The sequence below is a fragment of the Ictalurus furcatus genome, chromosome 11 (genome assembly GCF_023375685.1).
Source record: "Ictalurus furcatus strain D&B chromosome 11, Billie_1.0, whole genome shotgun sequence".
Classification (NCBI taxonomy): Eukaryota; Metazoa; Chordata; class Actinopteri; order Siluriformes; family Ictaluridae; genus Ictalurus; species Ictalurus furcatus.
In genome coordinates, this window is record NC_071265.1 from 16,717,449 (window position 1) to 16,741,646 (window position 24,198).

The window sequence follows — 24,198 nt, forward strand, 5'->3', positions numbered from 1 at the left end:
TGCTAAGGAGGCCCTTATATAACCTTAGGTGTCTGCAGGTGTTCGTAATCAGAACTCCGGCGAACTCGAGCGCGGGTATGACTGGGAAGTGTAGTCTTCCTCTGCCATGTCCCTGGGCAGCACTACACATTGTGAGCTGCTGCGCCGATTTCGCCGTGTCGTAACAGGTGTTTGCTAACTGTATGATTGTTCTTGAGTTCTTCCAACAGCCAGTTAATCGTTCTCATTAATAAAGCATTCAGAGGAAAATGTGGTTTGTCTGTTTTCAGTTATATCTATTTATGTAAATTTGGTTATGTAAATTTTGGTTTTGTAGATTTGAATTATGATTTAACACAATATTACATGGTATTGTGTTACTTCAGCTTGTATAGTATCATATGATATGTTTATGGTATCATGACAACTACTTCACTTTAGACAAGCGGTTAATGTTATTTTGGAAAGCTGGCAGTTGTCTCTGTAGCACTACATCACACTCTACTTGGCCTGTTGTGCTTAAAAATATAATAGAAACATGTCATAGCTCAAATAAACTGTGTAAGCTAGTCTAATTCATCCAACATTCTCTTGTAACTACAACAAATTAATTACAGCTAATGTTAGCAGAGAACATGGGAACATAGGAGCAAAGGCTCCTACAACAGGCACTTTTTATTTTAAATATTCAGTTTCAAGATAAATACTAATAAAAATTAGTTTAGTAAATGTTCTTAGTGAATTTGAATCGTGTATTGCAGTAGAAACCCCAATCAATGCATACATTTACAACTCTTTCATAATAAAATGTACATCAGTCCTGTTAATATATATTTTACAATTAACCATGACACATAGCTGCTTCATTGAAAAATTTAAGTTGTGCAAGTGGAATATTATTCAAACCATTCTTATAGCTTGTTACTGGTTAAATCTAGCTCAATGTTAGTTGGAGTATCTTATTAAGACAACTTTAGATATAATTTCTTAAAATTAGATTACTTTTTAATGCAAAACATGCTTGACAAGATTGTTTAGCTTTTTACACAAAAAATAAGACTAATTTCCTAGCAAGGCTTTTTTTCACTTTCTAGAAATTTCTTTTCATTATTATTTTTTATTTTATTTTTATTGGGTGCACTGTAAAACCAAAATGAAACAAAAGCATAGTATTCATCAGTTTGTCCTAGGTGTTGATTTGGTTTAATCAGAATAATGTTCTGTTCTGTACATGGTCTGTAAAAGATGTGTGTTTTGAATAAATGCAAATACATTTATATAAAAATTTGTTTTATGTTCTTCAAACATCAAGTGAACATATTAACCTTCTAAGGTGGCAAGGAAAAACTCCCTGAAATCCTCATCTGGGCAACACTGGATAGTGGGATTATGAATCATTTCTCTTTAATAATTGTGTACTGTAGAGTCAAGCAGTGCTAAGTGTATACAAGCATCAGAGTCTTTTCTGATTTCATTAGAGATTTAACTTTTTGTTTCCCATATCAAAGTGAAGTTATTGACTTTGGATCTGCAGCCCATTATTCCCTCTCTTTTTTTTTTTTTTTAATAAATCTTTCTACTATGAAATAGACATTTAAATAAAGGCTTTTAAACAATCTAAATTGGAAGTGTGCTTTGGATTACATTTTTCCCCACCAAAAACTCCTTCAAATCATACTCCATAGACCTTCTGAGCAAACCGGATTTGTTTTTTGAAGTTATCGACTGTTCAATGATTGAGACTTGAGAGGAAACTGTTTATTACATTAGATATCACGTTTTATGTACATTTTTCTGCAGCAAGCTATCACATTAGGTAACAATTTATGATAATGGTACATATAAAGAATCACTTGATATTTTTTAATAATACAGCAAGTAGCCTTCTGTCTCACCCCTCCTAAATGCCAGTGGCAGAGAGAATAACCTACATTCCTTCTTGTGTGCATGCTGAGAGCTTCCAATAAAGTGACATATCACATGTACTGTTATATAAATACCGGAAAAGGGACTAGAGACTACGATTCCCATCAGTCACTGCACCTCACCTGACCATGTCACATGACTGTCTGCACCTCAATCACTCACACAGCCTCTTGGCGAAGTAATTGCTCAGTTTCCCTAGTGTTCTGTCATTACCAAGCTGTTGTTATTGTTTACTGCATTCTGGTTTTGATCTTTGTACTTGCCCACGTTTCTGATCATTGTCTTTGAGTCGGCCTCCCAAGTCATTTTGTTGAGCATCGACAGCTCTTTTTCTGAGGTCCTCAGAAATCTCCTTTGTTCGTGCCATGATACACTTCCACAAACATGTGTTTGAAGATCAGACTTTGATAGATCCCTGTTCATCAAATAAAACAGGGTGCTCAGTCACATCTGATTGTCATCCCATTGATTGAAAACATGACACCTGACTATAAGTTCACCTTCAAATTAACTGCTAATCCTAGAGGTTCACATACTTTTGTCACTCACAGGTATGTAATATTGGATCATTTATAAGTATAAAATTACTGTCTCATTTGTTTAATTGGGTTCTCTTTGTCTACTTTTAGGACTTGTGTGAAAATCTGATGTTTTAGGTCATATTTATGCAGAAATATAGAAAATTCTAAAGGGTTCACAAACTTTCAAGCACCACTGTAGGTGATTCTCATCACCCTGACAGTAAAGAGGGTGTAACAGAACATGTAATACATAAGCTATTATGTAATACATAAGCTCATACGTAACTGCCATTTACTAATGTACCGTTATTGTAAAATGTTACCTTGTGTATTTATTTAGTTATTATTGCCAACGGGTTTTCTTGGTTGACGGCACTGAAGGGTCTGTGGAATGGAGTCCTCAATGAACCATTGCTTACCTTTCTCCAAGCAGTTTGAACCTGGTAAATGAGAGGTACATGTCAGAGAGTGAATTATTATCATTATAACAATAATGTGTTTCTGAGTACACAATGCGGTTTTTACAGCACTTTACCAGTTTGGTTCTTTAAACCTTAATGAGGACATCCACTTGTTATTTGGATTCCTTACTGGATTTTTATTTGATGTGCTTTATCTTTTCTATTCTGTCTATCTGATCACTTTTATTATATATGATTTATTGTAGGGATGCACCGATATTGGGCCAATACAATAACTGATAATTAGCACCTTCTTGTAGCCGATATTGATATTAATAAACAATTAAAGCTGCAAGCAGCATTTTCCGGGGCCAAGCACTCAGACTCGGTGAGCTGCATAATCACAGATACACTACAATAGTTCATGAACAATCATACAACTGTGAATTTAGCACAACCTCTTGAAACGATAGAAGGAAAAAGGAGTAAAAGGAGTAGCAAAAAGGCAGTTAGATGTAAGCATTTTGAACGTTATTGTAACTTTTGTTCCCTTTCAAAGGGAACGAGATGTTGCATTTAGCATAACAGTATGGGAAGCGCCCTTGCGCGCGTGACCGGTATCTGAAGCTTGTGTAAAATCATGCCTCTACTCATAGGCCTGCCATGATCATGTGACGTGGCAATTAAGCGCATCGCATGATATATATATGGCACCTGTGAACCACGCTGCCAGCCTTATTATCTTCAGCGAGACTGCATGTCTGTTGTTTGTGTGACAAAAAACGCTTAATTTCTACTCTATAGTTTCTCAAAATCTCGAAACTTTTCTATCCCTTTTTTAAAGAAAAAAGAAAAGAAAAGAGAGGGAAAGAATGAGCGAGAAAGAATTCAGAAAGTGTGTTACGCCTTGCTCCCGTTTCATCACGGGAGGAGACGGACACGCTTTCTGTGTTAAGTGTTTGGGCGTAGAGCATGCGACAGCAGCCCTAGAGGGGTCTGTCTGTCTGTCAGCATTGTGAACATTTCACAATTCGGCAGCTCTGCTCTCGGCTCGCTCTCTTCTTGTCCGAAGGGAGTTGGGTTTCAGAGCCTCGCGGATCTAAGGTCGTGGGGTTCTCGTGTGGATTTTGAAGAGGAGCCGGGTCCGGCTCTCCGCCTGACTTTGGAGCTTGCGTCGCGACTCCTCTTCCCCTATGGAAAGCCAAAACACCCTTGCTGACTCCGAGGAGTTGGTAGAGGGTGCCACTGCACCAAAAACCGACAGCAGCTCTCAAGCATATAAAGAGCTGCTTGAGGTGATTACTAGGGCAGTTGAAAAGTTGAATATAGACTGGCCCGGGGAAGAGTAAGTGGCTCATAGCAGGATGTATGAGCGCTTCCTCGCCAGTGAAAATAAATATAAAGCTCCCTCACACCGCAGAAAACTCCTCTTTTTTCCAGAAGTGCATGATGAGATATCACGCTTCTGGAGAAAACCATACACTCGCCGTGTTTATAACCCCGCGACGTCTGATTACTCAGCCATCATGGGGAGTGAGCAGCATGGCTATTTAGTGATGCCGAAGGTGGAGGAGGCACTTGCGAGCCACCTCTCTCCATCAACAGCAGGTAATTAAGGGAGGCCAACTTTACCTTCTAAGCCATGTAAGGCCACCTCGGTGTTGGTGGGTAAAGCCTATGCAGTAGTGGGTCTTGCTTGTGGGTCACTGCATACAATGGCAGTGTTACAGGCCTACCAAGCAGACCTGCTGAGTGAGCTCGATACTGGGGAGGGAATTGGGCCCGAGGAAGTGGCAGAGCTGCGCCGTGCCACAGATTTATCTCTCTGGGCGACCAAACAAATGGCCCATCATATCGGCCATTCAATGGGTAGCCTGGTTGTGGCGGAGAGGCACCTATGGCTCAACCTCTCAGGGATGGGGGACAAAGATAAGGTCTCCTTGCTGAACGCCCCGTTAAACCTTGCGGCCTGTTTGGTTAATGCCATCGCCGACAGGTTTCGCGAGGCAAAACAGCAAACGGCGGCATTCAGCCAGTTCCTTCCCCGTCATGTCGAGTTTGCCCAGGCATCTATGAGTGGAGCCCGGGCCAGCGCTAGTGTGAGGGAGGCCAGAAGGCGAGGGTGGCAGCCCGCCTTCCCCCGCAGAGAGCCAGGGGGACCATGCGGCCACAGCCACAGCCTACTAAGAGGCCTGATCTAAGAATGATCATAAAAGCAAAGCAGGGAAGGAAGGAATGTCCTGATGGGCCACGGAGGGATGTTTCAGGGGATGTGAGGTTGTTAGGGCAGATAGCCCCCAGTGCTACTGTAGGGCCTGCCCTGGCCAAGGCCATCTCACGTTTTCAGCCTTCTCTGGTCAGCGGGCTGTCACAGGGCGACGGAAATTTGATGCTTTCCCTCCAACGGAATGTGGAAAAGCTAACATCACTGAAAGACCATTTGGCAACATGGAAACTACTGCCAAATGTGTCTCCATGGGTTCTGTCTACCATAGAAAAGGGTTACCGGGTCCAGTTCAGAGCTCGACCCCCCCAGTTCAGAGGTGTGCTCACCACAGTTGTCAGCACAGAGCAGAGCCCAGTGTTAGCGCAGGAAGTAAGTTTCCTTTTGGACAAAGGGGCCATAGAACATGTACCCCGTTCCCTAAGAGAGGGAGGTTTTTTTTACAGCCGTTATTTCCTGGTCCGCAAAAAATAAGGGAGTATGCGGCCAATTTTAGATCTGCGTCATCTGAACCGTACTCTTCGGACATACAGGTTCAAGATGCTGACGCTCAAACTTACCATACCACAGATTCAGTTCGAGGACTGGTTTGTGACGATAGATCTGAAAGGTGCATATTTCCACATAGGAATATCGCCCAGTCACAGGAAGTTCCTGAGGTTTGCGTTTGGAGACAACACATACCAATTTCAGGTTCTTCCCTTTGGGCTAGCTTTATCCCCTCGCACCTTCACAAAGTGCATGGATGCTGCTCTGGCTCCCTTGCGACTCCACGGCATCCGTGTACTAAACTACCTGGACGACTGGTTAATTCTAGCATGATCCAGGGAACAGGTGGTTCAACATCGAGATGTTGTTCTCGCCCACATGAGGAGCTCGGGGCTAGGTTGAACCTCAAGAAAAGTATGCTTTCTCCAGTGCAGAGGACAACTTTTCTAGGGGTTACATGGGATTCTACTACGATGAGGGCGTTTCTATCCCCAACACGTGTAGGATCGATCCTATCAACTTTGAGCAAGATAAAGCTAGGTCTGGGCATCCCCTCCAGTCTCTACGAGAGTCTGTTGGGCCTTATGGCAGCAGCAGCCAACGTCATACTGTTGGGCCTATTGCACATGAGACCGTTTCAGTGGTGGCTGAAAAGTCAGGGGTTTCATCCTCGGATGAAACCTCTGAGAGTAATCAGTGTCACGCGGCGATGCCTACGTGCTCTGAGTATTTGGAGGTGTCTGCAGTTTCTAGCCTCGGGTCACACTCTAGGGGCATCTCCTTACCGCAAGACGGTAATGACAGACGCGTCCCTCACTGGCTGGGGTGCAGTCTTAAATGGCTGTCCAGCTCACGGTCTTTGGAGTGGCCCTCATTTGTATATGGACATGTATTTGTCTTGTGGTGTGAGGAACGTCAGCTAGACCTAGTGAACTGCACAATAGCTACAGTCCTGGAGTTCTTACAAGAACGTTTCTCAGCGGGGCTGGCTCCTACTACAATCAGGGTTTACATGGTCGCTGTTTCGGCCAGCCATGCACCTGTTGATGGAGCCTCTGTGGGGCAACATCCTCTAACTTCGAGGTTCATGTATGGTGTCAGACGGCTGAGGCCCATCTGCAAACCGTGCATACCTTCGTGGCACCTTTCGGTGGTCTTGGAAGGTCTGTCAGGGGCCCCGCTTGAGCCCTTAGAGTCAGCCTCTGAGAAGCTTCTGACTCTAAAGGTAGGTCTTCCGCTGGCCCTGACATCTCTCAAGCAAGTGGGAGATCTACAAGCTCTCTCTATTGCCCCTTCCTGCCTTGACTTTGCCCCTGGGTTAGCCAATGCCTTCCTGTATCCTAGGCCAGATTGCCAGATTATATTCCTAAAGTGCCTACATCGGCTGCCCACCCTGTGGTGTTGCAGGCTTTCTGCCCTCCTCCGTTCCTCACACCAGAACAAGAGAGGATGCACCTGCTGTGTCCAGTAGGGGCTCTCTGTCCTTACGTCCACCGCTCCGACCAGTGGCGTAAGTCGGAGCAGCTGCTGGTCTGCTTTGGCAGCGACAGTAAAGGTGATGCTGTGTCAAAGCAGCGCATCTCTAATTGGATAGTGGAAGCAATCTCTATGGCTTATGAGGCGCGCGGTCTCACTATGCCTCTGGGCATAAGAGCTCATTCCACTAGGGCGGTCGAAGGCTTTGTCCTTGCAGGATGTGTGTGCTGCTGCAGGATGGTCTATGCCACACACATTCATTCGTTATTACAGCCTGGATATTCTTTCCACCCCGGGCTCGAGTGTCTTGCAGTGACCCTCGGGCTTGGGTCTTTTTGAACAGACCGTACCCTCGGTATGACGGAGTGGGTATTCCCGTTCCCATACTGTTATGCTAAATGCAACGTCGAAGTTCCCTTTGAAAGGGAACGTCGGGGTTACGCATGTAACCCTGTTCCCTGAAAAGGGAGTGAGACGTTGCTTAGCTTTGTCATACCAGGGCAGGCCTGTGAATTGCGTCTTCACTTCAGATAATAGAGGCTGGCGGCATGGTTCACAGGTGCCATATATATATCATGTGACATGCTTAATTGCCACGTCACCTGATCATGGCAGGCCTATAAGTAGAGGCATGATTTTACACAAGCTTCAGATACCGGTCACGCGCGCAAGGGCGCTTCCCATACTGTTATGCTAAATGCAACGTCTCGTTCCCTTTTCAGGGAACAGGATTACATGTGTAACCCAGACGATCACTAGGTGTAATTGGCACGAAATCTGTTGCATATGCTCAGGTCATGGTCCTGAACACGACTAACAAGTTTTGTGTCAGCAAAGATACAGCTTCACTTCCTGTTTGGTGTCATCACTGTCAGATTCTTTGGCCCATTACGAACAAACTATTTGGAGTATTCAAAATTCTTTTGTGAGGTTTAATCGGTAGATGATGTGCCAAATTTGGTGATGATTAGACAAAATTTGTAGGAGCAGTAGAGAAAAAAAACGTTTTTGACAAAATCCAAGATGGCAGAAAATCGAATTAGGCAGAAATTTACCTAATATGATTCGTTGAACTTGCCTTAACCCAGGGAATCCAGGGATGCCTGGCTTTTAAATTTTGGACACATGGTTCAAAAATTATGACCATAAGCATACTTCCAAATTAAGATCAAATTTGACCAAATGGTGGTGCTACAGCGTTGGCAGCTCTTGTCCCAAATTTGGTCAGAATGTTCCATAGAAGGTCTCCAATCAGAGTGCCAAATTTCACAACTTTTTACCCAACGGCTCTATGGGAATGCTCGAAATGACCAACTAGTTTTCTCTATGCAATCAGAGATGCTATGGTGACTCAGTACACCTTCGTTCACAACTAGCTGTAAAGTATGTCCAATGCAGCCAAAGCTAGCAACAAGACACTCCTCCATAGTTTTAGCCATATTGCAAGCATTATCTCTTATCACGTGCATCTGTTTGTAATGTTCTACTGTCCAAGTATTTGTTTTGGAGAATGTTGTCGGCATATGTGATATGTGCAGCCCCTGTGCATGTATCACTGCCCTTTTCACTTAAAAATCTTCATCAAGAGCCATAAACTTTTTTTTTTTTTTTTTAGCAACAGAAAATTTGATTTATTGTTATCCACGTTAGCATTTGGTTGAATCATCCCATTGAGGCTGCAATGTGAGTTGTTGGCTAAAGTTTATATATGAATAGCTGTGGTCATATGGTGAGGGGTCTTAGTCATCCTGGTGGTTGTACAGGATGTCTGCAGTGGGGTTCTTCCTGTGGCTGGGGGGCACTAGGTGGGGCGGTAACTCTGAGAGCAGCTCGTATCCCTCCAGTTTGATCTTTATGAGGTGCTGAGCCAGGGCGAACTCCTCATCGTCCAGCATGCCATCCCTGTCACAGTCGGCCAGCTTCCAGATCTTTGCGAGCACGGTGTTGGGCAGGCGTGAGTTCATCATCTCCTTCTTTGCACTGTCACCTTACCGTTGATGGGCATCAGTGTGTAGAAGATCTCATCATACTGTGGCTTGTCACGACTCACAATCCAGTCCTTGGTGTCCCCTCCAGCACTAATGCCCTTGCCATAGCCGTGGCCAAATGGTCCATCCTCAGAGCCATCACTGTCGGAGCTCGCTGTTTGCCTTCCTCCTCCCGGATCATGTTTATCAGCTGTGCAATCTTGCTGCCCAGCATCTTGTCCACTGATTCAATTAGCTTCATTTTCAGGGAGGGGAACTTGCTGAAGTCGTAGTGCATGAGTTATTCCTGCATCTTGTTGACGTTGGGGAAATCTCCAGGTGAGATGTGGTGTTCTCTCTGCAGCATTTGATAGATCTCAGGTAAGTGTGCAATCAACTCCTCCTTCTTCTTTTCTTTCCCAAACAAAGAAGGCATCTCCTTTTTCAGATAGCTGATGATATAGGCATGCACCTTGGCAAGTCTGGCTCTTTTGATGAGGTCGTTGAGCTTACGCAGTGCAGCATTGCGTGGCAGGGCCTGGATGTCCCGGAAGATGTTCCTGTGCTTCAGCCACAAAGAGCCGTCGGTTGTCTGTGTTCTGCAGGGGCTTAGCCCAGAAGGAGCCCAGGGACACCTTCACCACCTCCGGGGTGTTGATAACTTTGCCCAGAGACCACATCAGGGCCCCGTAGACACACATCAGCTGTTGTGTGTCCACCTGGTCAGCCTTGTTTAGAACCACATGGATCTTGTCATTCTGGCCACGGAAGGCCCTGATAGCCTCAGAGAACTCATCAGAGATATCCAGCTTGTGGGCATCAAAGAGGAGGATAATGCGATCGACACGCTCACCAAACCATCGCAGAACTTCAGAGAAATCATAGCCTCTGCTAATACGCTGTTTTTCTCCAGACAAGATACCCGGTGTGTCAATGATGCTAATGCTCTGTAGGACTTGTTTGGGGACCTCAGAGCAGATGAACCTGTTCAGAAAGGCGTTTCCAAAGGCATTAAGCTTCCGGAAAGGTTTCTTGGAGTCCACCACCAGCGCATTTCCAGGTATAACTCCCTCGGTCTCCCCGTACATCACAGCAATGAAGCCATCTGTCGTCGGCTCGGGTCCTATCCGCATACCGGGAAAATCTTGCTCTAGCAAATACCTTATGAAAGTGGTCTTTCCTGTGGAGTACTGTCCCACCAAAAGGACCATTGGCTTGCTCTGAAAATCCGCTTCTTCCAGCACCGTGAGTGAGTGGAAGTCATAGAAAAGGTAGGCTTCCTCCAAAGGCAGTAATTTTTTACTGTAAAGACTTTAAAGTCCCTCGGTGACCGTTTGAATCATGTCGCCCTCCTTGTTTCTTCCACCCTGCTCCTTGTTCACCCAGCTGAACATAATGCTGATCTGTTTTTTTCCCCCTTTCCAACAGTATTGTGCAACTAGACTTCTCTTTTCTGTAGCAAGGGGATAAATGTTGCTTCTGTGTTTCTCCGCCCGTGCGTCCAGCGGGGCTGCCGTCACCTGAACCAAGAGCCATAAACTTTTGATTTTGTCTGTCATGGTTTTAGCTTTTGGACTGTCCTATTTTCAAGTGGCCATTGGACAAACCCCAGTGCTGCTGCTCCTTATTTTTCTTGCTAATGCTAGCTATTCCATATATTTTTTTTAATATATCACTAGAATGATGAGTTTTTAGATAATTGATTAGATTAGTGGTATTGCCTTTAAGACTATTTGCGTTTTCCCCTCTGTGAAACTCACTATACATTTGTTGCAAAATGAAATTCTATTTTTCTCTTCTGAAAACATGAAACATTTCCACACAGCAGACATTTTTACTCTGCAGTGTCAGACTGTTTTTGGAACCTTAAGCAATTTACTCCAAGGTCTAAAACAAGCCTTTTAAGTGTTCATGTTGGTGTGTGTCTGGAACGTACCATAGCAGATGAGTTGGGTCTCGGGTTGCTGCGGTCTTAATGGCAATAGCCGGCTAGACTTTCTTCCACTAGGTGTCAGCAACTGACTGCGGTTAACCATCTCCTTGTTTTTGCAGTAGCCTGTAGTGACACAAACACAATAGTACAAACTTTCAAAGAGGGAATCAAATCTAACTTTGAACAATAGCTTACTTGTGAAGTGTGAGAGTTAAATCCAATTTACATTTTAGTGGCACTGATGAATATGCAATAAAAGTAAAGACTAATGGTGAAGGATAGAACACAGGAACAGCTGGAATGTTTTTCACAATGTATTTTTTACATCAGGGTGATCACTTTGATTAGGAAACTGGAATACTAGATTATATAGAAATCAAATCTCAGAAATGATGAGACAGGGTCCATGAATGAGTTCATAATTTGTAGCAGCAGCTGCTGCTGTTTTCTGGACCATTTTACAAGATGCTTTCAATCTAGATGAAGTGTATAGCAGATGTTTAATTCTATCAGGTTTGCTTAGGGTATCACAGACTTTATCCTTGATTAACATCCATATACGTATTTATAGATATTAATCAGTAAAAAATAAGATTTCCGTAAAAATAATCTTTTCATATTACAAATCTTGTAATATTTTATCATAACATTATGACATTACAACTTATTTCTATAAGATTGTCCTTGTATAAAATGTGTCTCTGTTTGTGTTTTGCCAACTACAGAGAGAAAAAGGGGAATTATTGCTCAAAAGAACAAGGTGCAAGAAAACACAAAAATATGAGTGGACCCATTCTAAATCTTTTAACATACAATGCCATATTTACTATTATGTGATTGCAAAATTCAAGGGCCTAGTTAAGAATTTTCACGTGCTGCTTCTGATTGTCTCATTATAACTCATTATCACATTATGAGTGTGTATGAATGTGTATTAAGGAATAAAGGGGATCTTGCCTTTTTTGGGGGAGATGGTGGGCACTCTCACTTCACTAGTATTGTAGATATGCCCATCGAAACCACAGCCGTCACTCACTCTGAAAATCATGGTTTGTTCCATACTCCACTCTGTAGGTGATTGCTCATACTGGTCCAGGTTAGTGTATGTCCTCAGCCTGGGAAAGTAAAAAGGCTGAAGATTAATTACTGAAGCAGAAATTGTAGGAAGGTGGAGTATGGGCATAGAAAGTAGGATTTAAGGTTTCTGTAGAATAAGCAGAACTTCATTGTATAAGGGTAAAATTTTTGTGTTACTTTTCTTGTTTGTCAGTTGATTGCTGTTCTCGTTGCAATTCTTTCCACCTATTCATGCTATTATTTTAACCAGGAAACAAACTATTAAAAAAATTCTCTTTACCTCCTATGGCCCTTTGGAGCGGGTAAACTTGGAAGCTCAGGCAATACCCGCAAGCGTCTGAGAGCATCCAGCAAAAGAGAGGATAACGCACAGGACAGGACCGAGTATAAATATATAGTACTCATTCATGTGGAATACATTTGAATGGATTTAAAGTTCAAAAAGCAAACATACGGTCCAGTAGTATTTATTTCGACACAGCGGTCACAGGAGAGGCAGTTGAAGTTCGTCAGCTGTCTGTTAGGAAGAAGTAAATTAATAATAATAATAAAAATAATAATAATATATTTATGTGTTTTATATATAATAATAATATAGTAATGTATTTTTTTATGTACTGTATCCTTCATATACATTTTATCTAAACAGCAAACAGAACAGCATCTCAGTTATCTGGTCTGTATGAAATAAATGCATTTGTTGAAGTTTTGTCTTATTATTATGTCATAGAGCATCAAATACCATAGACAACTAAAATGAGAATTTCCCTGCATCAGCAGAATACAGCAGGTTGTTAATCAGCAACGCTGTTTCTGTGAAGTGGAGTGTCCAAAAGCCCGATGGAAAAGGTTTGTACAGTTTACTGATCATTATGAGGTACGAAATTTGGTCTGAAACCACTTGTTCCAATAGTTCAATCAAAAATGGAAAATACAATGGCACAGAAGAAACTATCTTGGCTTAAATGGGGCAATCACATACTATACAAGTGAGCAGAAAATCCACATGGTAATATAGCAGCATCTTTTAGAGTCTGGCTATAGAGGGAGAAGCTATGAAGGATTCTTTCACGTAAACAGACTGACATTGTTTGCATTACTCACTTCTTGAGACCAGCTGCATCATCACTTTCTGGGGCACGTTGCTGCTGTAGCTCCTTGTGAATTCTCATCTGACAATCTAGCTCTAGCTGCTTCTTCAGAAGATCCAGCTCAGTGTGGTTCAACTGAAACCAAACAGACACAACATTACAATCAGATGTATATGAACAGTTTTTGTTTGTTTTTACTTACAAATTAACAAATACTTTTTACAGACTATAAAATGTGTCACTCCTAGTTAAGGAGAGCTGCAGCAGTGCACATTTACTGTTCTTTTTGCTGTAGCATATGGTTTACCTTACAAATGGCTTGTTGAGTAAAATCAAATGTGCTAGACCAAGCAATCACTTGTCATATCTCAGCCCATCCACGACTAAACACCGCTAACTACAAACATGGCTGCTGAGGACTACACTTCCCACACACACGCGCTCCCCTTCCCCGGAGTTCTAATTGCACACACCTGCATCCAATCACACACACACTCTCACCACAGCACTTAAGAGACTTTGGATGCAAACAGACTTCGCGAAGTAAAAGTTCAGTTGACTTGTTCTCTGCTGTTATCCAAGCCTTATTCTCGTGTTTTGACAAAGTGACTTTGACCAGTGTTTTCGTCCCCGACCTCGATTTCTGCCTTGCCCTGTTTTGTTTGTTTGCCTGATCGCCTGACCCCTGCCTGTTTCTCGACCACGAACTTTGTCTATTCCATTGGATTATTCTGCCTGATTCTGTCACCCGCATCTGCTTCCGTCGTCAACCATGGTACGTGACAGATTACTTCGCCTTCCTATGGAAGCAGCGGGCGATCCGCTGTGGCGTCAAGCCGTTGAAGGCCACGGTAGAATGATCAGCGACCAGAAACAACAGCTAGCCAACCTGACTGAGCAGGTGGTTCAAGCCGCACCACGTTCAAGCCGCACCGGTCGCTACACCGACCACTGTGCATTTTCCTCCCATACTGGAGCTGGAGAAATATGTCGGGTATCCGGCACGCTGTCAGGGTTTTCTCCTCCAGTGCTCCCTGTTTTTCTCGAGCTACCCAGGAATGCCGGAGAGTCAGAGAATTATCCACTTCATGGAGCTGTTGACCGGGAGAGCTTTACTCTGGGCCACAGCTGAATGGGAGCAGGGAAACAGCACCATCACTTCCCTGGAACAGCTGACAGATCGCTTTCGGGTCATCTTTGATCCCTCTCCAGACAACAAGGAGACAGGGGAGGAACTGCTTACCCTAAAGCAAGGTACACGCTGCATTGCGGATTATGTCACTGTCGCTGCCAGGAGCGGATGGAACCAACCTGCTCTTAGACTTTGTTTCGCCAGGGATTGAACCCGGTTATAGTGACAGAGCTGGCCTGTCGCGATGACCAACTAACCCTCGATTCCCTCATTAGCCTGGCTATCCACCTAGATCGCCTTCTACAGAGCCGCCACCCTGTACGCAGCGAGGCTGCGGTTGCGGTGCAAAGTCTCCCCGCTGAACCCATGCAGCTGGGGCGTGCCGGGTCAACGCGGAGGAGAGAGAGACGGCGTCGCAATTTTCGTTGCTTCTACTGCGGTGAGGTGAAGCACTTCGTCAGACAGTGCCCTCTGAAGCAGCGCCGTGACCTAGGAGGCAACGGAACGACTAAACCACATCAGCCAGGGGTGAGTTTGGGTCCTTCAACCCAGAGCGTATCTCAACCTGCATTTTTGCTACCTGTCATAGTGGAATACTCAGGACTGTCTTGTACTTTAGAAGCACTAATTGACTCAGGAGCGGCAGGGAATTTCATTGACCAGACCACCGTACAGCAGCACAACATCCCCGTTCGTCCACTAATCAGCCACGCCAGATTCAAGCCATTGATTGGGCCCCCCTGGGGGGGGGGGGTCATCACTCATTGTACTGAGCCACTCAACCTCCAGACCAGCGCACTCCATAAGGAGAGCAGTGTCACGGTGTCCGCCAGACATCCAGTGGTTCTAGGCCTCCCCTGGTTGGAACAACACAACCCAGGTATTTCATGGACTTACAAGGAGATCACACACTGGTCCCCCCACTGCATAAACCATTGCCTTCAGACACCAGTGATCACCCTAGCGACCACTTCCATCGAGAGCCTGGATAAAACCGCCACAGTCCACATTCCACCTGAGTACCTGGACCTCAGCGAGGTGTTTAGCAAGGAAAGGGCTAGTGGATTACCACCTCATTGGCTCTACGACTGTGCCATAGATCTGCTTCCGGGAACTACACCACCCTGAGGAAGGGTTTACCCATTATCACAAACTGAACAGAGAGCTATGGAGAAGTACATCCAGGAGGCACTACAGCAGGGTTACATAAGACCTTCTACATCCCCCGCCTCCGCAGGACTTTTCTTTGTGGACAAGAAGGGAGGAGGGCTCTAATCAGTGCTGTATCAAGTATTGCTACCCTCTCCCGTTAGTACCAGTTGCCCTAGAACAACTTCGTGCTGCCACCATCTTCACATAACTGGACCTCCGCAGTGCATACAACCTGGTCCGGATCAGAGAGGGAGATGAGTGGAAGATGGGGTTCAGTACCACCTCCGGTCACTATGAATACCTGGTAATGCCGTATGGGGTCTCTAGCACTCCCTCAGTTTTCCAGTGCTTAATAAACAACGTCCTAAGGGACATGCTGGGACATACCGTGATCACGTACATCGACGATATCTTGATCTATTCCAGTTCCAAGGAGGAGCATGTTCACCATGTCCGGAAGGTCCTGCAAAGACTACTCCAGCACCAGCTTTATGTCAAAGCCAAAAAATGTGAGTTCCATAAGGACACCATTTCGTTTCTGGGGTACATCATCAGTCCTGAGGGGGTTACCATGGACCAAGTTAAAGTGAAAGCAGTGGTAGAATGGACCACGCCAGCAACCGTGAAGGAGCTACAGAGATTCCTGGGTTTTGCAAATTTCTACAGTAGTTTCATCTGAGATTTCAGCTCCATAGCACACCCACTGACGTCCTTGTTGAAAGGAAAGCCCAAACGCCTGCCATGGAATCTAGCTCTAGATCAGCTCTAGAAGGCCTTCACAACTGTCCCCATTATCAAGCACCCAGACCCGTCCAAGCCGTTTGTGGTGGAGGTCGATGCATCAGAGACAGGCGTAGGAGCCATCCTCTCACAGTGTTTCGGAGAGAAGCCCAAGCTCCATCCTTGGCATTCTTTTCACGGAAACTATCACCAGCAGAACGAAACTACGATGTGGGCAATAGAGAACTCTTGGCCGTTAAGCTAGCCCTGGAAGAATAGCGACACTGGCTGGAGGGAGCTACACACCCCTTCGTCATATTCACCGACCACAAGAACCTAGAATATCTACATACCGCCAAGAGGTTATCACCCCGTCAAGCCCGATGGTCACTATTCTTCGCCAGGTTCCAGTTCACCCAGTCGTACAGACCCGGATCCAAGAACACTAAGGCTGACACCCTGTCTCATCTGGCAGCACTGAGGTTCTGAGGAACCACAAGGAGTACATCATACCCCCCTCCTGTATTATTAGTGCCCTGGAGTGGGAGCTGGATCAAACACTAGAAAACATTCCCAAGTCACAGATTCAAGCAACATGCCCTTCAGGAAGATGATTTGTGCCCGAGCGGTACCGACAGGAACTCATTGCCTGGGCCCACACGGCGGTTGCCACAGGTCACCCAGGCGCACAACGCACCTACCATCTGTTGTGGAAGAAGTACTGGTGGCCTAATATGGAGAGGGAGGTACACAGAGTAATGGTGTCATGTTCATCGTGTGCTCAATGTAAAGTTCCACGGACACTCCCGGCCGGTAAGCTCAAGCCCCTACCCGTACCGGAACGCCCCTGGTCCCATATCGCCATTGACTTTGTTACAGACCTACCCGAGTCCCAGAGTAACACCACCATACTGGTGACGGTGGACCAATTTTCGAAGTCAGTAAGGCTCATTCCACTACACGCCCTGCCCACCACCTTTATGACAGCTGAGTTACTATTTCAGCATGTGTTCAGGTACTTTGGCATCCCGGAAGAAGTAGTCAGTGATCGAGGACCGCAATTAACATCAAGGGTATGGTCTAGTTTTATGGAAAAAATGGGGATCACAGTCAACCTCACCTCTGGCTATCATCCACAAGCCAACGGTCAAGTGGAATGAGCCAACCAAGAAATAGGCCGTTTCCTTAGAACATTCTGCAGCGTCACTCAGCCACAGGTCTCACACCGTTCCAGTGTGTGCTAGGTTACCAACCCCCACTGTTCCCCTGGAATGCTAACCTCACGGAATCACCAGCAGTGGATCAGTGGTTCCAGAGGAGCGAACAGGTTTGGGCCAACACACACCAGCGCCTGAGACAGACGGCACACACCTACAAGCGCAAAGCTGATTGCCGCCACAGTGAGCATCCACAGTACCAGCCCAGCGATAGGATCTGGTTGTCCACCAAGGACTTGAGACAACCACATGGCTGCAAGAAACTCACCCCAAAGTACACAGGGCCATTCAAGGTCATCAAGCAGATCAATGAGGTCACTAACCGTCTGGAACTACCTTGACACAGTCGCATAGCTCCCTCCTTCCACGTGTCATGACTCAAGCCCATCATCTCAGGACCTCTAGCCACGGAGGTGCCCTTTGAAACCCCTCCTGTACCACTGGAGATCGATGGGCAACCTGCCTACCTTATCAAGAGTATCCTTAACTCTAGGCGCAGGAGGGGTAAGCTGGAATATTTAATCGAGTGGGAGGGCTACGGGCCAGAAGAACAATGCTGGGTTCTGGCGCAAGACATCCTGGACCCGCAGCTCTGTAAGGATTTCCACGCATCACACCCTGAACTTCCAGGACCTCGACCCCGGGGGAGAACCAGAAAGGACTCTGCTCCCGGAGTGAGCCCTTTGGGTGGGTGGGGGGGGGGGGGGGTTCTGTCATATCTCAGCCCAGCCATGACTCGGTTTCCCGGGAAACACCGCTAACTACAAACATGGCTGCTGAGGACTACACTTCCCACACACGCATGCGCTCACCTTCCCCGGAGTTCTAATCACACACACCTGCATCCAATCACACACACACTCTCACCACAGCACTTAAGAGACTTTGGATGCAAACAGACTTTGCGAAGTAAACGTTCAGTTGACTTGTTCTCTGCCGTTATCCAAGCCTTATTCTCGTGTTTTGACAAAGTAACTTTGACCAGTGTTTTCGTCCCCGACCTCGATTTCTGCCTTACCCTGTTTTGTTTGTTTGCCTGATCGCCTGACGCCTGCCTGTTTCACGACCACGAACTTTGTCTATTTCCTTTGGATTATTCTGCCTGATTCTGTCACCTGCATCTGCTTCCATCTTCAACCACGGTATGTGACATCACTAAATAATTTTGACACGAATGGGAAATCTATACAATGATATTTTGACAAGCTAGTGTGGGTGTGCTTCAGCAGGACCCCAAAAAAGAAGCTTTTTCATGTTAAGTCACAGATCTGTTCTGTTCACCTTGCAATCCAGTTCCCTGAAGATCTTCTCAGTAACCTGATGACAATGATCCTCATGTCCAGTCAGTAGATCCTGAAATGTCCTGTTCAGCATCACTGTTTTTGTATCACACTGGAGGACCTTGGTATCCAGTGCCTGCATGTCTGCTTTCTGAATGAGGGAGAACAGTTTCAGTCATTGAAAATGACATTGGATGGTCTTGGTATTTGATAATGTGTTACAATTTAAGACACTCACAATGCTTTTTACAATTTTCACTGCCTTCTTGTCTGCCTTCTTCTCATCCAGCTCCTTCATAGTCTTGTACAGGTGCTGAGAGAGAAGCATATTAATTAGTACATGTATTTTTCTAAGTCTATAATAATGGTACACCAGTGCCAGTCTGGTGCAGTATTCCTTACCTCAATGTGACTTTGTTCCTGCGTGTGATCCTTCATCAGCTGGGTGGTTGTACCGCGGAGCTTCTCGAACTCAGCCTGGAGTTGTAGAACAGCCCCCTGCACATCACTTGTCAACTCTGAGGTCTGGGGTACACACAAACAAATACACATAAAAACACACTCTCACTCACTCAATTTCAGTAACTGTTTTATCTTGATTAAAGTTGCAGTGGATCTGGAGCCTATCCCTCTCCCAGGAACACTGGGTATGAAACGGGAACACATCATGGATGGGATGCAAGAGTTTATTATATTGTAATATTGATCACACACTCACACCTAGAGGCAATTTATCTTACTGGCATGATTTGGAGAGGTGGGAGTAAACCTAAGAACATAGAGTAAATGCAAACAGAGACAACATAGACAGTAACCTGTGACCTCAGGCTCAAACCCAGGACCCCCAAACCTCTTCTGAATCTGTGATGTGGCAATGCAACCTACTGTGCCACTGTGCCGCCCCACATAAAAACAGATGTTGGTGAAACTTAGAGCTTACGAGGATTACTACCAATACTGACTGATATGCAAAATTATGGCAGTGCAACCAGAAATAAAAAAGTATCTAAAAAGTATTAAAAAGTATCAACCCTATGAAAACAAACAAGGTTTTTAATAAATATATACCATTCTGTTTATGACTGTGCAAACGTATAAATGATACAAGGTTGTGTGTCTGTACTCACTGTGTCAGTGTTCTCTTGCTTCTTAAGATCAGTAATGATGCTCTGCAGATTCTCAACCTGCTGAAAGAGCTCGCTTATCTTCATGCTCAGATCCGCCATGCCTGAGAGCCATTCAGGTTCAGCAGCACCTTCCTGACCTGCTGTGGAATCCAGATCTTCCTGAGGTAGGCTGGATGATAGCATAGAGGCTGTGGATGCCATCACAGAATCTAGTTTGGACTGGAGGCTGTCCAGCTACAGATAGACAGCAAATAAAGTGGCTTTAGTATATCAAAAAGTGAGAAGACTGCACTATACCAATTAATTCATCTTTCTCTACTCTTTCTGACCTTATCCTGCATTTCACTATCTGGGCTTCTCTTCTGTTCCAATCTGAGGGCCAGCAGTTCTTGCTTCATATTTTGCACCTCTTCCTCAAGCTTCTGCACTGCATTCCTGTCAAAGTGTGTGTGATAGTGTAAGAAAAATTGTGAGGATGTAAATAATGGGCAAATGTTCCAGTGAGGACCGCTAACCATTCTCTACAATTGTTTTTTGTGTTCAGTTTTTCACATACACATTTATTTCTCTTGACATTAATGTAATCCTGATCTCAGGGATCCCATGGCCAATTTTGATCCCTTTGCTCCAGGCTACAGATAGCTGTGGCATCATTACACAGATTACACAGAGTTAAATCTTACATGTACTTGTGTATTTGCACATCCAAGTACCCCTGGCTAACTAACAGTAATACAAAGAACTTAATATTAGCATTATTAAAGTAAGTGAAGGGGCTACAACTGCTCCCAGTGCTGTTTCCTGTGGCCTGTGAATGGAATTTACCTGATGTCAGCTGTTTGCAGATGAAGCTGCTGCTCTAGCCCACTGAAACTGTCTCTGATCTGGCTGAGTGTCGCCTCAGACTTGGCAAGCTCCTCAGCTAATCCTGAACTTTCTGAAACGTTCACTGGACCCATGTCCAAAGGCTCCACCTCATATACCTGCCATCATAATCTACACTGTTAGGTGTTTGTGTGTGGTTAGGTGTGTATAGGTGTAGAAGGGTAAGTGTATTTTCATTACCTTCTTTCTATCTACCGTTACAGCATCCACCAACTGAGTTTTCAGTTGATTCAACTGATCCAGTATATCGTCTCGTTCTCCTAAGCAAAAAATTTAATACATTATTAATACATGCTTTTCCATGCCCAGATTTAGACAGGTTGTCCAGCTAAACATGCACAGCAGGAAAAGTGGCACTAAGACTAGTATATCAGACAAATCCATATATTACTTGTGGATTCATACAAGGACGCTCTGTATTTCGTTTTTTAAACATAGTTGTCAAACTCTAGTCATGAAAGAATTCATGCTCCAACATTACTGTAAGGTTACAAATTAATATGAAGTCATATAATATAATTATACATTAAATATAATTCTATATTCTGCCAATATTGGGAAATTCCCTAGCCTAGCTGCTGTTGTCCCACTAGGTGCATACTCATGTTACCTTCCAGGCATTCCACACGAGCCTCCAGGCTCTCGTGCTTCTCCTGTAGTTCCCCTACGTCTGCCAGAGCTTCCAGTGTCTCTGGGACCTGCTCAACCTCACTGCTGTCCTGGGACTGGTGCAGGGCTCCATCAGATACAGAGACCAGAGGACTTAGCAAGTCCTGCACCTGTTCCAAAGTCACACACTGGAAAAACAAGATGAACAGATTCAGTTTTTTTGCATTCTACTATTATGTCACTGAACTGTTATATTCTGTGTTTACATTCTGTGTAAATTAATTGATTGCAGTATGAAATGATATTCTAATTTTGATGGAAATTAGAATATCATTTCATACTGCAATCAATTAATTGCTGTATGCTGGATGTAATTGATAAAAAGGAGTGAAGTATATGTATGTGGTCACCTGACTAAACTGATTTTTAAGTGCCTCCACTTCTTTCTTCCTCTCCTGATTCTCTTTTACCAAGTCTTGCATGAGAGACTGAAAACAGAACATATGGGTCTTCAGACACCTGATGTGGGTTCATTTTAAGTCTCTACGCTAAGAAGCTTTCTTTGGCAAACCATTAAACATTACAGCAACATCACAGTAACTGACAGTAACTAGTAAAGTTCAGTGTATGCTACATTACAAAAGTGAGAGTTAATTCTCTTGAGTCAATTAAACAATGAATAAAAGTGGGTAGAAAACATCAGGTTATTAGTGTAGTATTACATTTCTGCTGGACAGTAAAAGGAGTTCAGATGATACAGAACTAGAGAATGAGTCCTTACCTTGAACACTCCTTCCTCGCTGTCCTCCACTTGTCCGCTCGTGACCGAGGTGGAGAGGCTCAGCATCTCTGTACCGCTGGACAGTTGCTCCTGTGCCGCCTTCTGCTGATCAATATGACTCGAGCTTTTCTCATCCGGCTGCGACTCACCGACATCGCGGCCAACGTCTGCTTTCCTTCCATCCGCTGTCTCTCTCTCGGCGCAAAGGCGCTCCAGCATACAGAAGATAGTGTGCAGCAGACTGCTCTGCTGAGTGTAAAGGCCATTAAGGTTTACATTTCCAGCTTCAAAAGAGTTGTTGTACTTCTTTAGCTGTTCAAATAAATATCTGACTTCTGACATTTTCATACAGAATATGTTAATCAGTCTCTGTAAAAATTGCTTGCTAGCAGTCTGATGTGTAAGATACAGACGGATTGATTCAGTGATTTGAGAATTCTGATTCGCGAACACGTGACGTAACAGTCAGCTACTACTCGAATTCGAATGTGTCACCGTAGAGACAGCCCATGTTTTTTTTTTTGTAAACAAGCAGAGGAGACATTTGCACATCTAAACAGTTCTGGTCTGAACTAGGTCCTCATATTTTTGACTCTACCAATTTTACACATGCTTTTAGTTTAAAAGACATTATTATTATTTTATTACAGCGATACTAAAAATAAACCTCTGGAGTATGTAGTTAATTATTTTATTTTATACGTTAATTTTTCATTCATGAACAAAGATTTGCAAATGGTATTCCATCCTTTCCCCACATTAAAATTGAATTAAACTAACTTTTTTAAATCTCTTTATTTTACAAAGACCAAAAACCCTAAGATCCCTTAACTAACTTGAAGAAATATTTAAGAAAGTCCATGTATTTAGATGTTTTCCCCGTGTTGTAAAATCTGAATGTTAATGTATGTTTACAATTGTAGTTGCTGTGTCCCTGACATGTCAACCTGTTGAAACATGTGTGTGTTAATAATGTTCAATTTACATATTGTTGTTTTTCATGCAATTGTAAGTAATTACTCTGCAATGCTTATGTAACTGCTCAACCTCACTGCTGACCTGGGACTGGGTCTGGACAGCTAGCTGGTTTAGGGCTCCCTCAGATACAGAGAGCAGGAGACCTCGCTGACTTAGCAAGACCTGCACCTGTTCCAAAGTCACACACTGGAAAAACAAGATGAACAGATTCATTTTTTTTGCATTCTACTATTATGTGACTGAACTGTGTTTACATTCTGTGTAAATTAATTGATTGCAGTATGAAATGATATTCTAATTTTGATGAAAATTAGAATATAATTTCATACTGCAATCAATTAATTGCAGTATGCTGGATGTAATTGATAAAAAAGAGTGAAGTATATGTATGTGGTCACCTGACTAAACTGATTTTTAAGTGTCTCCACTTCTTTCTTCACCTCCTGATTCTCTTTTACCAAGTCTTGCATGAGAGACTGAAAACAGAACACATGGGTCTTCAGACACCTGATGTGGGTTCATTTTAAGTCTCTACGCTAAGAAGCTTTCTTTGGCAAACCATTAAACATTACAGCAACATCACAGTAACTGACAGTAACTGGTAAAGTTCAGGTTATGCTACATTACAAAAGTGAGAGTTAATTCTCTTGAGTCAATTAAACAACGAATAAAAGTGGGTAGAAAACATCAGGTTATTAGTGTAGTATTACATTTCTGCTGGACAGTAAAAGGAGTTCAGATGATACAGAACTAGAGAATGAGTCCTTACCTTGGACACTCCTTCCTCGCTGTCCTCCACTTGTCCGCTCGTGTCCGAGGTGGAGAGGCTCGGCATCTCTGTACCGCTGGACAGTTGCTCCTGTGCCGCCTTCTGCTGATCAATATGACTCGAGCTTTTCTCATCCAGCTGCGACTCACCGACATCTGCTTTCCTCACATCTGCTGCCTCTCTCTCGGCTTCAAGGCGCTCCAGCATACAGAGGATGTTGTGCAGCAGACTGCTCTGCTGAGTGTAAAGGTCATTAAGGTTTACATTTCCCGCTTCATAAGTGTCGTCGCACTGCTTTAGCTGTTCAAATAATTTTAAGACTTCTGACATTTTCGTACAGAATATGTTAATCAGTCTCTGTAAAAAATTGCTTGCTAGCAGTCTGCTGTCTAAGATACAGACGGATTGATTAATTGATGATTCGCGAACACGTGACGTCACAGTCAGCTACTACTCGAATTCGA

General features: G+C 44.1%; 1 protein-coding gene and 1 pseudogene across 4 annotated transcripts; both read right to left on the minus strand.

Moving 5' to 3' along the window:
* Positions 1-1,715: 1,715 nt before the first annotated feature.
* On the minus strand, positions 1,716-24,175 carry LOC128615035 (glutamine-rich protein 2-like). 4 transcript variants are annotated; one of them, XM_053636856.1, is made up of 20 exons: positions 23,735-24,175; positions 23,364-23,441; positions 23,008-23,151; positions 21,988-22,233; positions 21,617-21,694; positions 21,208-21,394; positions 20,778-20,857; positions 20,538-20,695; positions 20,042-20,147; positions 19,713-19,946; positions 18,988-19,110; positions 18,824-18,898; positions 18,587-18,736; positions 13,098-13,219; positions 12,448-12,510; positions 12,274-12,330; positions 11,874-12,031; positions 10,920-11,039; positions 2,750-2,866; positions 1,716-2,320 (listed from the first exon to the last, which is right to left on the minus strand). In XM_053636856.1, the coding sequence occupies exons 1-19, from the start codon at positions 24,062-24,064 to the stop codon at positions 2,763-2,765; spliced, it is 2,613 nt and encodes an 870-aa protein (XP_053492831.1). In that variant the 5' UTR covers positions 24,065-24,175; the 3' UTR covers positions 1,716-2,320; positions 2,750-2,762. The 4 variants fall into 4 exon arrangements, with proteins under 4 accessions (XP_053492831.1, XP_053492829.1, XP_053492833.1 ...); XM_053636854.1 differs by having other exon boundaries at positions 1,716-2,866; XM_053636858.1 differs by having other exon boundaries at positions 1,716-2,866; positions 23,047-23,151; positions 23,735-24,174.
* LOC128615036 (EH domain-containing protein 4-like) lies at positions 8,657-10,449 on the minus strand (annotated as a pseudogene).
* Positions 24,176-24,198: the final 23 nt, after the last annotated feature.

Excerpts from the sequence above, each read along its gene's own strand:
- LOC128615035 (XM_053636856.1), bottom strand. The coding sequence starts at position 24,064 with ATGTCAGAAGTCTTAAAATTATTTGAACAGCTAAAGCAGTGCGACGAC. Across the intron at positions 22,234-23,007 it reads AGTTACATAAGCATTGCAGA|AGCAGTCTGCTGCACACTAT; the intron begins GTAATTACTTAC and ends TACACTCAGCAG. Across the intron at positions 20,148-20,537 it reads CTGCAAACAGCTGACATCAG|GAATGCAGTGCAGAAGCTTG; the intron begins GTAAATTCCATT and ends ACACTTTGACAG.